General features: G+C 49.6%; 2 protein-coding genes across 2 annotated transcripts in view; both read left to right on the top strand.

Annotated features, from left to right (window-relative positions):
• LOC141171898 (uncharacterized) overlaps positions 1–13,405 on the top strand; it is an 819,676-nt gene that overhangs the window by 94,759 nt on the left and 711,512 nt on the right. The window lies entirely within an intron of this gene.
• LOC141172905 (uncharacterized) overlaps positions 1–13,405 on the top strand; it is a 65,828-nt gene that overhangs the window by 32,348 nt on the left and 20,075 nt on the right. Inside the window, exon 7 of the mRNA XM_073657523.1 lies at positions 742–1,895. Within this exon, the coding sequence (XP_073513624.1) occupies positions 742–1,895 (1,154 nt within the window). The remainder of the gene's footprint in view (positions 1–741; positions 1,896–13,405) is intronic.

Below are 13,405 nucleotides of genomic sequence, written 5' to 3'. Positions count from 1 at the left end.
ACTACTGTCTGGGCACATGGCAGGGTAAGAAGGGAAGGAGCGCCATTTAGCTATTTGAATGCAGATCTTGCCGATCCCAGAGGAGATGGGACACAACATTTGCAGAAACCTTAATATGACAAAATGGCAGAAAAGCAGAGCAATAGAAATCCCCATAAAGTGACTCCATTTTGGAAATTATAACCCTCAGTGAATTAATCTATAGGAGTAGTGACTACTGTGACTCGACAGCCACTTTCTGGACATTAGCTCGCAGTCGATGTTGGAGAGTAAAAATTGCCCATTGGCCATTTTATTCCCCAACACATAGTGCCCAGATTGTGCTCCAGGAGACACACACCGTAAATGAAGAGGGTTCTTCTCACTATAGTAATGCCAAATACATGGATAATAAATGTGGTTTGGACGCACTACAAGGCTCAGAAGAGAGGGGGAGATCTGACTGTGGGAGAGTGGATATTGCTGGATTGGTTTATGGATGAGTAGAAGTTTTTATTGGTAACATTTTCATCTACATAACATTGTTTGGAGGCTTCTTATTCCATATTTTGGAGGCAGAATGCACAAACAGTTGAACACCACGCTCCACTGGTTCATCCTATGAAGTTTTCTATTAGACTGTGAATTGTCATTCTGTCAATAAGTTGTCATTTCTACAGACATTTTAAGTAGAAATGTTCAAAAATATTAATTTCCAGGTTGTTTTATTCAAAATTAATAATTGTTTTTTTTTCTTGGCAGATGACTGTACCAGGAGATCAGAGGGACAGGAGATTTTTATATCGGATGATCTTGAGATCCCGCAGGATACAATTGAAGTGAATGCCATTACTCCAGATATCCCATCATCCCTTCACTGCAAAGATCTGTCATCTGATCCTATGAAACAGGTCCTGTCTTCTGATTCATTACTGACTACTAAGGAAAGTCAAAATAAAAAATTAAGGATTGAAAAACGAACTGATCCTAAATCAAAGAAGACATTTTCACTTTCAGAAAATGGAAATAGTTTTACCCTCGAAAAGTCTATAAGTCAAAAAATACACACCGTGGACAATAGATTTTCTTGTTGCAAATGTGGGAGATGTTTTAACTGTAAATCAGTTTTGGTTATTCACCAGAGAACCCACACTGGGGAGAAGCCTTTTTCATGTTCAGAATGTGGGAAATGTTTTAACCGGAAATCTGAACTTGTTAGACATCAGATAATTCACACAGGGGAGAAGCCTTTTTCCTGTTCAGAATGTGGGAAATGTTTTAACTGGAAATCCAAACTTGTTAGACATCAGATAATTCACACAGGGGAGAAGCCTTTTTCCTGTTCAGAATGTGGGAAATGTTTTAACCAGAAATCATATTTTGTTATTCACCAGAGATCTCACACAGGGGAGAAGAAGCCTTTTTCATGTTCAGAATGTGGGAAATGTTTTAACCATAAATCAGTTTTGGTTCACCACCAGAGAACTCACACAGGGGAGAAGCCTTTTTCCTGTTCAGAATGTCAGAAATGTTTTATCCAGAAATCAGATCTTGTTAGACACCAGAGAACTCACACAGGGAAGAAGCCTTTTTCCTGTTCAGAATGTGGGAGATGTTTTAACCTGAAATCAGATCTTGTTAGACACCAGAGAATTCACACAGGGGAGAAGCCATTTTCCTGTTCTGAATGTGGGAATTGTTTTATCCAGAAATCAGATCTAGTTAGACACCAGAGATCTCACACGGGGGAGAAGCCTTTTTCATGTTCAGAATGTGGGAAATGTTTTAACCATAAACCAGCTTTGGTTCACCACCAGAGAATTCACACCGGGGAGAAGACTTTTTCATGTTCAGAATGTGGGAGATGTTTTAACCGGAAATCAGCTTTAATTAAGCACCAGAGAACCCACATAGGGTAGAAGCCTTTTTCCTATTCATTTTTTTTTTAATCCAATAAATTTTTCAGTTTTTTTCAGAAATTTTTTTTTTACAAAACAAGAAACCAGTACATACAATAATAAAATAACATACATGCATCTCTCCGATATATCCTTTCAGCTTACCCATTACCGTCTGATAACTTGCAGTTACTATATCTTACAATTAACATTACACATTCTTGAAATCTCTTATATAAGCATAATATTGTAATAAACATTATAATCCTATACACATATAGGTGTGATATATTACCCAGACCACATGTTAAGGAATTCCAATACACAATGAAACTGTCACGGGTGTGTTGCCACGAAGATCGTCACGAGTACACAGCCTGACTTCTCGCAGCTGACTTGTTGGTGCTTTGTGTTTTCTCGGCAGTGAACGAGTTAATTCTCTCTCTCTCTGGGCTAGCTGAGGTCCAGCCTCGCCCAGCTGCAATCAATGCTTCGTTAGTGAGACTCCTTTATATTCCTGCAGGTCTGTTTGTGAGGTGTCGGTGAAAGCTTTTCATTCAGACTTACAGAGCGGATCGTGGTGTTTGGAGTTGCTGAGATAAGTGTATTTGAAAGTGTTATTTCCCTTTCCTCGCTTTATCATTTATCTCCTTTCCCGTTGGTGTTCCCTCTGTTGTAGTTTTGTTGAAGTTGTATGCAAGGTGGTTTTGGTTTTTCCCTTGTACTGTCTCGTTCGTCTAAATACTGTGTGTGGGCATATTATCGCTGGTTCCCAATTGTTGTGATCGGGGTCCTTCTCAGGACTAGATTACTGTGGTGCAGGGATCCTCAGGAGGTAGGGGTTACGCTGGCGGCCTGGACCTCTGTACCTTTAACAGTACCTCCAGGATGAGGGATTAGTCAGGGCCCCAGCTTAGGGTCAGCTTAGGCCCCCTACCTCCAGTATTCTGTGACAGTGTGACATTTTCACCGACCAACTTAGTTTTTCTCCAGCTACCATGGATCCAGTAGCCGGTCTAGCTCAGCAGTTGCAGAGTTTGTCCATGGGGCTGGCGGACGTTAGGTCCAAGGTTTTGCATCCTCTGGAGCAAGCCGGACCAGAACCTAAAGTAGCTCTCCCTGACAGGTTCACTGGGGGGCGGGACAAGTTTTTTGTTTTCCGGGAGGCATGCAAATTGTACTTTCGGCTGCGGCCTCGGTCATCGGGCAGTGAAGAACAAAGGGTGGGAATTGTCATCTCGCTCCTACAAGGGGACCCACAATCTTGGGCGTTCTCTCTTCCCCCTAGCTCCCCAGTTCTCCAGTCAGTGGATAGGTTTTTCGCTGCTTTGGGACTCGTATATGATGACCCAGATCGGATCTCCCTTGCTGAGTCTAAGTTACGTAGGATTCAGCAGGGAGATCGTCCGGCGGAGGAATTCTGTTCGGAGTTCCGTAGGTGGGCCACGGACACCCAGTGGAATGACCCGGCTCTTAGGAGCCAGTTTTGTCATGGTTTATCCGACAAATTACAGGATGTGTTGGCACAGTATGACTCTCCCGCGTCACTGGAAGCCGCTATGGCCCTTGCTATTCGCGTTGACAGACTGCTTCGGGAGAGGTGCGGGATAACTCTACCCCCTGTAATGTCTCCACCTCTTACAAGGTCCCCTCATATGGTGGTTCCCCTGGTCAGTCCGGAGGAGCCTATGCAATTAGGAGGGACATCATTTCGGGGAAGGGGACCGGTGGTGCGCCATAAGACAGGAAGGTGTTTCCTCTGCGGGAAAAAGGGACATTTTATTGGGGGGTGTCCATCCCGCCCCTTGCTGAGTAAAGAGTCGTCGAAAAAACTGTTGATCCCAGGTTGTGTGGTGGACGGCAATCTGGGAGTAGGTATTTCGTCCCTAGGTTCGTCTCAGTTTCTCGTACCGGCGGAGGTGGTGGTGGGTACGAGAACTGAGAGGATATCTGTTCTTCTGGATAGTGGGGCCGGGGCTAATCTGGTTGATGCTCGGTTTGCCCGGGTTCAAGGTATGCGATTGAGTGAGTTGGCTAAACCCATCCCCATATTCTCGATCGATGCCAGGCCTCTCGGTCAGGGAAGTTTTTTGCAAGCTGTGCATGGCGTAAAACTTCAAGTGGGGGCAATACATAAAGAACTGTTGTCTTGCTACGTGTTGGAGGGTCTTCCCACTCCTATAGTGTTGGGCCTTCCTTGGTTAGCTAAGCATAACCCTGTTATTAATTGGCAAACCAGAGAGATAAGCCAATGGAGTAAATTTTGTAATAAAAACTGCATGAACACGGTCATCGGTGCGGTTACTCCTTGGGTCTTACCTCCATTTCTGGCAGACTTTGAGGATGTATTCTCGGAGAATGGGTGTCAGGAACTACCTCCTCATCGCGAGTATGACTGTTCTGTAAAACTGCTCCCTGAGGCCAAGTTACCTAAAGCTAGGTTGTATAACCTTTCTGGTCCTGAGAGGCAGGCCATGAAGGATTATATTTCTGAAAGTCTGGCTAAGGGGCATATTAGACCTTCATCTTCACCGGTGGCCGCGGGGTTCTTCTTTGTTAAGAAGAAAGATGGAGGCCTACGCCCTTGCCTGGATTTCCGTGAACTTAATCGGATTACGGTCCGAGATCCGTATCCGCTCCCACTTATTCCCGATCTCTTTAATCAGATCGTGGGCGCCAAATGGTTCTCTAAGTTGGATCTCAGGGGGGCGTACAATTTGATTAGGATGAAGGAGGGGGATGAGTGGAAGACGGCTTTTAACACTCCGGAGGGGCATTATGAGAACCTTGTCATGCCATTCGGTCTGACTAATGCCCCGGCGGTGTTTCAACACTTTGTTAATGATATTTTTCGCCACCTGGTGGGACAGTTTGTTGTCATATATCTGGATGATATCTTAATTTACTCGCCGGATCTGGTGTCTCATCAGGAGCATGTTAGACAGGTGTTACAGATCTTGCGGGATAATAAACTGTATGCCAAGTGGGAAAAGTGTGTGTTCGCCGTACAGGAACTCCAGTTTTTAGGCTTCCTGGTTTCTGCGTCCGGTTTTCGTATGGACCCTGGGAAAGTGCGGGCAGTTCTTGAGTGGGATCGGCCGGAGAATCTTAAGGCACTACAACGTTTCCTGGGGTTTGCTAACTATTACCGGAAGTTCATTCGTAATTTCTCGTCCGTGGTTAAGCCTCTCACAGACATGACTAAAAAGGGGACGGATTTTTCTAGGTGGTCTGACAAGGCTTGTCAAGCATTCTCCTCCTTGAAAAAATGTTTTGCCTCGGCACCCATACTCATTCAACCTGATGCGTCTCAGCCATTCTTTGTAGAGGTAGACGCTTCCGAGGTAGGGGTGGGAGCAGTATTGTCACAGGGTTCGTCCCCTGGTAAGTGGCATCCGTGCGCCTTTTTCTCTAAAAAATTGTCGTCCGCTGAGAGGAATTACGATGTCGGCAATAGGGAACTCCTGGCCATTAAGTTAGCTTTTGAGGAGTGGCGCCATTTTTTGGAGGGGGCAGTTCATCCGGTCACCGTCATCACCGATCACAAGAACCTGCTATATCTGGAGTCCGCTAAACGTCTGAATCCCAGACAAGCTAGGTGGTCATTGTTTTTTACCAGGTTTAATTTCGTCGTTACATATCGTCCTGGGTCTAAAAATGTAAAGGCGGATGCCTTATCTCGTAGTTTCCCTGGGGCCGGGAATACGGACGACCCGATTCCTGTTCTTCAGGAGGGGGTGGTGGTTTCGGCAGTATGCTCTGAGCTGGAGGAGGAGATATTGGAGGCTCAGGGGGACGCCCCTGTTGGACCTCCGGGGAGACTGTTCGTTCCAGATCAGTTGCGACAAAAGGTGATCGAGGCACACCATAACTCAGTTTTTGCAGGACACCCGGGGAGTAAAGCAACTGTGGATCTCCTCTCGCGTCAGTTTTGGTGGCCTAACTTACATAAAGAGGTGGTAACTTTTGTCGCGTCCTGTGGGGTTTGTGCGCGCTCTAAGACCTCACATACCCGTCCGTCTGGGGCCCTCTTACCTTTGAAGATCCCGGAGCGTCCTTGGACTCATCTGTCTATGGACTTTATTACGGACCTCCCTCCGTCTTCGGGTAAAACGGTCATACTCGTTGTAGTGGACAGGTTCAGCAAGATGGCACATTTTATCGCTCTTCCGGCTCTCCCTAATGCTAAAACTCTTGCGCAGGTGTTCATTGGGGAGATTGTGAGGCTTCACGGGGTACCCTCCGAGGTGGTGTCTGATCGGGGGTCTCAGTTTGTGTCCAAGTTCTGGAAGGCGTTTTGTGCACGGCGGGGGATGCATTTGTCATTCTCGTCGGCTTTTCATCCTCAGACCAATGGTCAGACGGAACGTATGAACCAGAGCTTGGAGACATATCTTCGGTGTTTTGTGTCAGAGAACCAGGAGGACTGGGCTTCTTTCCTACCTCTGGCAGAGTTTGCTCTCAATAATAGGCGAAGCGAGTCCACTGGTAAGTCCCCGTTTTTTGGGGCATATGGTTTTCACCCCCAGTTTTGTACTTTCAGTAGGGGGGGCTCTTCGGGGGTTCCGGAGGAGGAACGATTTTCCTCATCTCTCGCTTCAGTATGGAGAGGGGTGCTGAAGAATCTGAATACTATGGGGAACCGATACAAACGTATGGCTGATAGGAGGAGAGTGTCTGGTCCGGACCTAAGTGTGAACGATCAGGTATGGTTGTCTACCAGGAATATTAAACTTAAGGTTCCCTCCTGGAAACTGGGTCCCAGGTTCATCGGGCCGTACAGAATCAGTTCTGTTATTAATCCGGTGGCATTCCGTCTTGACCTCCCCCCTACGTTTAAAATTCACAACGTGTTTCACAGATCATTGCTTAAGAGGTATGTGGCGCCGGTGGTACCGTCACCTTTACCTCCCCCTCCTGTGGTTGTCAATGGTAACTTGGAGTTCCAGGTATCGAGGGTCATTGATTCACGCTTTAATCGCCGGTCCCTTCAGTACTTGGTTCATTGGAAGGGGTATGGTCCTGAGGAGAGGATGTGGGTTCCTGCGTCGGATATTAACGCAGACCGATTAGTTCGGGCCTTCCACACGACTCACCCGGATAAACCTGGCCCTGAGGGTCCGGAGGCCCCTCGTAGAAGGGGGGGTACTGTCACGGGTGTGTTGCCACGAAGATCGTCACGAGTACACAGCCTGACTTCTCGCAGCTGACTTGTTGGTGCTTTGTGTTTTCTCGGCAGTGAAGGAGTTAATTCTCTCTCTCTCTGGGCTAGCTGAGGTCCAGCCTCGCCCAGCTGCAATCAATGCTTCGTTAGTGAGACTCCTTTATATTCCTGCAGGTCTGTTTGTGAGGTGTCGGTGAAAGCTTTTCATTCAGACTTACAGAGCGGATCGTGGTGTTTGGAGTTGCTGAGATAAGTGTATTTGAAAGTGTTATTTCCCTTTCCTCGCTTTATCATTTATCTCCTTTCCCGTTGGTGTTCCCTCTGTTGTAGTTTTGTTGAAGTTGTATGCAAGGTGGTTTTGGTTTTTCCCTTGTACTGTCTCGTTCGTCTAAATACTGTGTGTGGGCATATTATCGCTGGTTCCCAATTGTTGTGATCGGGGTCCTTCTCAGGACTAGATTACTGTGGTGCAGGGATCCTCAGGAGGTAGGGGTTACGCTGGCGGCCTGGACCTCTGTACCTTTAACAGTACCTCCAGGATGAGGGATTAGTCAGGGCCCCAGCTTAGGGTCAGCTTAGGCCCCCTACCTCCAGTATTCTGTGACAGTGTGACAGAAACATTAGACCTCGTCAATGCCTCCCTTCCTCCATAAGTCAAATTGTCTCTCCAGCAATAACCCCCTTGATGGCATTCCAGGTGTATCCAACCATAAGTCTCGTATTTTCTCAAATTTATTCATTGAGTTTCATTTTTGATATACCCCTTTTTCTAATCTTTTTACCGTATTTTCTCCTTCCCCCATGACGGCACCACAGAGAGAGGGGATCCGCCCTTCAAGGACAGGAAACCTACAGATAAAAGGGCGGTGCCTCTGACGCGCCCCTGGGCCTGTGTCGCGCTGCGCTGCGCACGCGGGAGCCTACCCGGAGCCGGATCAGTGGAGGGTTGTAGTCTCGTGGCGGTGACCCGGTCCGTGCCCAGGGAGTCAAACTAGACGGCAGTCTATTAGTAGTAAATAGTTGATGACTACGCCACCCGTTGAGAGCAGCCAGGGAGCTGCTGCTGCAGGGCAGACCGCTGAGGCCGGTGGTAGGATTGTGCAGCGTGATAGTATAACCCCCAACGGGAGGGGTATGGCCTCAGGGCAGCCGACGTGGATGATGGGGATAGCAGGAACCACTCAGAGACGGTACGGTGTAGTTCAGGGTCTTTACTGGTAACAACGACAGACCCTCCCGGAGTACTTGCTAGCAAACGGGGCCTGGTCAGTCTTTGAGCAGATGGGATCTCCCCTGGCCAGGCGTAGTTGTAGGCCTCCCAAACTGACTGTACTCTTCTGGCTACCTTGCTAGAAGCTGATGTAAGTAACCCACGTCCCTGAGTGTACCGTGTGGTGCTCACCCGTATGGCCGGTGACTCGGGGCCTTCTAATGGCTTCCGCTCCACGATGGCGGTGCTGGTCCCACGCGTGTGACCGTGCCTTCGGGCTTCTGGGCCAGGGGACCTGAAATCCCCTGCCTGACGGATTCTGCTGCTGGGTAGGAGTTAGTCCCCACAGCCTCGGACTCCGGGTCCGGTAAAGAATCTTCTTAGTCAGGGCAAGCTCTGCAGCTGCCAGCCCCTGACTCCTTGTAAGTCTGCTGTTTCCTATGCTGCTTCTTGTCTCCACTCTCCTTGTCTGACTCACCCTGCCTCAGCCCCGGGTTTATACAGGGGAAGTTCTTCCCCTCCCAAGACTGGGCAGGAGGTGTGGCATGCACAGGATCCCTGACCAAAGGACCTCCCACCTGCTCTCAGACATAACATTACATTACTGTGGAAAACCAGACCCCTGGGGTGCCACATTCCCCCCTAGTGAAATTTAGTACTCCGGGACTAAACACATTTAGAAAAACATAACAAAGTATAACAATAACAATACTATAAGAAAAACACATAAGATGGTTACGGCGTGTCCGCAACCGGATGCAGTCTTTGAAGAAAAGCAAAGGTGTCCATTTCACCAACACAGGGAGACGTAACCAGGTAGGGGTCTGTCCTACCCCGAGTCCTTAACAGTCTCTAGTCCATCCTGGGTTACGCTCCAACTATATACAAGGATTCCCGGTAAATCCACCAAGGTTTCCTAAAAACAACTGGAAACACAAAATTATACACAAGCAACAATACACAGATAAACATAAATAAAACTATTTTTACACTTCAAATTCTCCAGCGTGCGGGTAACTGGCCTCTAGTGGCCCTAGTGGACCTACGGAGCTGACTGTCTGGCCCTGAACTACAGGGTGTAGGAGCTGTCAAGGGTAAACTGGGCAGCTGTCTACCGGCTCTTTGTCTCACTAGGGGTACGGCAGGCTCACTATAAGCAGAGGGTTGATTCTCCTGTTCTACTCGTGTGGAGTCTTCTGCCTCCTGGACCGGCTGTTCTTCCAGCTCTACCCGTTGCTCCGTAGGTTCTTGGGATGATGGTTGGAGGAAGGTGAGTACGGGTACCACAACTGCACCATTGACTTGAGTCCAAGACCGAGGGAAGTCCCCGAGCACGGTACTAACCATATCTTCCCTTTCTCCCACGGGTCGATGGTCTTCTTGTTCCTCTTCAGGGTTCCTCAGTTGTTCGGGACACTTCTTCAGGTGGTCCCGGGATACAATGGCTGTGGTTTCCCCTCCGTCTTTACTGATGGTACAGACCTTCGGGTTCTCGTGGCTTGAGGGCAGTACGGTGTACGGGTCCTTCTCCCACTGGTCATCCAACTTGTGGAGCCGTCTTTTCCTCTTCAAGACCTGCTCTCCGGGTACCAGGGGAACAGCGGGAGCATACTGGTTGTAAGTCTTCTCTTGTCTTTCCCTAGCCTGACAGAGACTTCGCTCCACGCTCTCTTGTACTCTCCGGTACTGCTGCTGCCTCTCTGTGTCCCAGTCTGTTTCTGGTGAAGTGTCCTCAGGTGTCAGGACTCCCATTTCCAGGTCAACAGGTAACTTACCAGGTCTCGCCCTCATTAGGTAAGCCGGGGTACAGTTGGTGGAACCTACCGGGATGTGGTTGTATAGGTCCACCAGATCGGGCAACTTCTCAGGCCACAGACTGCGTTCTTCCAGGGGCAATGTTTTTAGAAGATCCATTACCACCTGGTTCATTTTTTCACAAAGTCCATTAGTTTGCGGATGGTAGGGTGTCGTCCTTATCTTCCGGCAGCCATACAGATTGCAGAATTCCTGGAAGACCTCCGCTTCAAAGGCAGGTCCCTGGTCCGTCAGCACTTGGTCCGGGTACCCGTGTGGACAGCAGAAGTGCTGCTGGAAGGCTCTAGCTGCTGTTTGAGCCGTTAAGTCCTTGACGGGGACGACAACCAAGAACCGGGAGTAATGATCCACGATGGTTAACGCGTAGACGTAGCCACTTCTGCTTGGGGTCAGTTTTACATGATCCAAGGCTACCAGTTCCAACGGTTGCCGGGTGACGATGGACTGCAGGGGAGTCTTCTGGCTGGCCCGGTCCTTCCTTCTCAGATTGCACGGGCCACAGTCTCTGCACCACTTCTCGATGGTTCCCCTCATGCCTACCCAGTGGAACCGCTCGCGCAGCAGGAACTCCAGCTTTTTCCACCCGAAGTGTCCAGCTCCGTCGTGGTATGCCTCCATCACCATGGCTGCGTCTCTTCGTGGCACCACTACTTGCCAGAGTAGTTCATGCGTCCGGGAGTTGACCATTCTGCGGCACAACTTCCCCTTGTAAAGGAATAGTCGACTCTTCTCCGCCCATAGTTGTTTGGCTTCCTCCGGAGCGTCTGGTTCAAGGCGAGCCTCCGGCCGAGTCAGCATCTCCTTCACCAGTCGGACGGCAGGGTCGCTGTCTTGCGTTTCCGCCCAGTTGTAGTGGGGTAAGGGGTTCAACGTAGCAGCCTGCTTACCCCTTACCCGGTGGGAATACTGGATAGTCCCATGACGGTGGAACGCAGGGAGTTCAACTTCTTCCAGTCCCTCCGGATCTTCTCCTTCGTCCGGCAGGTTGGGCATCCTGGACAGGGCATCCGCGTTAGTATTGGAGCGTCCTGCCCGGTATTTGATTGTGAACTCGTAGTTGGACAGACGGGCCATCCACCTCTGCTCCAGGGCACCGAGTCTTGCCGTGTCCAGGTGTGTCAACGGGTTGTTATCCGTGTATACGGTGAACCGGGAAGAAGCGAGGTAATGCCTAAAGCGCTCGGTGACTGCCCATACCACGGCCAGGAACTCTAGCTTAAATGAGCTGTAATTCTCGGGGTTCCTTTCGGTGGGTCGCAGTTTTCGGCTGGCATAGGAGATTACTCGTTCTCTCCCCTGCTGAATCTGGGACAGTACGGCTCCTAGCCCGATGTTACTGGCGTCGGTGTAGAGGATGAAGGGCTGGCTATAGTCCGGGTACGCCAAGATTTCATCCCCCGTGAGGGCCATCTTCAGCTGGCGGAAGGACTCTTCTTCTAGCTCTTCCCATTTGAAGGGCGGCTTCTGGTTCTTGGCCTTTCGGGACTGGCCTATCAGGAGGTCCTGCATAGGCGCTGCCTTTTTGGTGAAACCGGGAATAAACCTTCGGTAGTAGCCTACCAACCCTAGGAACTGCCGCACTTCTTTTACGCTGGAGGGGCTTGGCCATCCCTTAATTGCGGTGATCTTATCGGGGTCGGGAGCCACTCCGTCAGCGCTCACCACGTGTCCCAGGTATTGCACCTTTGGTTTCAGGAGGTGACACTTGGAGGGTTTCACCTTTAGGCCGTAACTCGCCAGAGCTTCGAACACCTCCGCCAGGTGTTTCAGGTGGTCCTCATAAGTTTTGGAGTATACGATGACATCGTCCAGGTACAACAGGACCGTCTCGAAGTTTCTGTGGCCCAGACAGCACTCCATTAATCGTTGGAAGGTTCCTGGGGCGTTGCAGAGTCCGAACGGCATGCAGGTGAACTCGCTAAGTCCCATCGGGGTGGTGAATGCGGTCTTCTCCCGGTCCGCCTCTGCTACAGGAACCTGCCAGTACCCGCTAGTGAGATCCAAGGTAGAGAAGAAGTTAGCAGATCTTAAAGCAGCCAATGACTCCTCTATCCTTGGTAAGGGGTACGCATCCTTGTGTGTGATACGGTTGATTTTCCGGTAATCTACACACATCCTCATGGTGTTGTCTTTCTTTTTGACTAAAACTAGTGGGGCTGCCCAGGGGCTACAGCTATCCCGGATTACCCCAGCCTCCTTCATGTCTCTAAGCATCCCCTTGGCGTGTTGGTAATGTGCAGGGGGTACGGGTCGATACCTCTCTTTTATGGGAGGATGATCTCCCGTGGGGATGCGGTGTTCTACCCCCTTGACTCGCCCGAAGTCTAACGGGTGTTTACTAAACACTCTCTCATACTCTTGAACCACCCGATAGACTCCTTGTTTCTGATGTGAGGGAGTGGAATCAGTACCCAAATGTAGTTGCTGACACCAGTCCTCCATGTCTTTCTTAGAGCCGTTACCTTCCTCCGGGTGAGATGGAGGCAAGGGTTCCACAGATTGTATAGAATTTTGATTAGTGGTATATAATTTGGCTAGCGTGGCATACCGGGGCAGGTACACTTCCCTCTCCCCGATATTTATTATGCGAATGGGCACCCTCCCATGGCGTACATTGACCACCCCCCGTGCTGTCAAAATGGTGGGCCTACTGTCTGAGTAGACGGGTTCTACCATTGCTTGGTAATCTCTACCTCTCAGACCAATAGCTGCCCGGCACCAAATCATCATTTCACTTTTTGGGGGCATGGCAATAGAAAAAGGGTCACACATTCTTACGCTACCAATCTCACCGCCGGAGAGTTCCACTTGTTGCCGTTGCATCAGTGCCCGGATCTCTTTCTGGAGCACCCGCTGCTCGCCGGAGCTGGCGTTCTTGGCAACCTGCTGTAAAAGGAAAATCACCTCTGCAAGACAATTTTCAATTACGTTAGTTCCTAGAGTTATTTTTGGGTGACTCTCATGTTTATCAATATCTACAATGATCAGTCCCTGTGCGGCCAGTTCGACTCTACCGATTTTGAGGGTCACCTCTTTAAATCCGATCTGTGGCACGGGCTGGCCATTGCTGGCGATGATACTCAAGTCGTCGTCAGGGTAGCGGGTAATATCCGAGTCATTCCAGTACTGCTTGAAGAGCACGTACGGGATGGTGGCGACCTGTGACCCGGTATCCAGTAGGGCACTCATGGGAATGCCATCCAGTACCACAGGCAAGACTGGACGTCCTCCCACATATCTGTCGCGCCAGTTCGATGGGCCTGGTGATCTTTTTCCTGGGGGTTGGCCCTCTACCCCAGGTTGTGCCCGTTTAAAGAACAGTACCTTTCCATATGTCCG

The sequence above is a fragment of the Phyllobates terribilis genome, unplaced genomic scaffold (assembly GCF_046119375.1).
Source record: "Phyllobates terribilis strain yellow unplaced genomic scaffold, ASM4611937v1 Scaffold_12__6_contigs__length_324123572, whole genome shotgun sequence".
Lineage (NCBI taxonomy): Eukaryota > Metazoa > Chordata > Amphibia > Anura > Dendrobatidae > Phyllobates > Phyllobates terribilis.
This window is presented reverse-complemented; position numbering and strand designations above follow the sequence as displayed.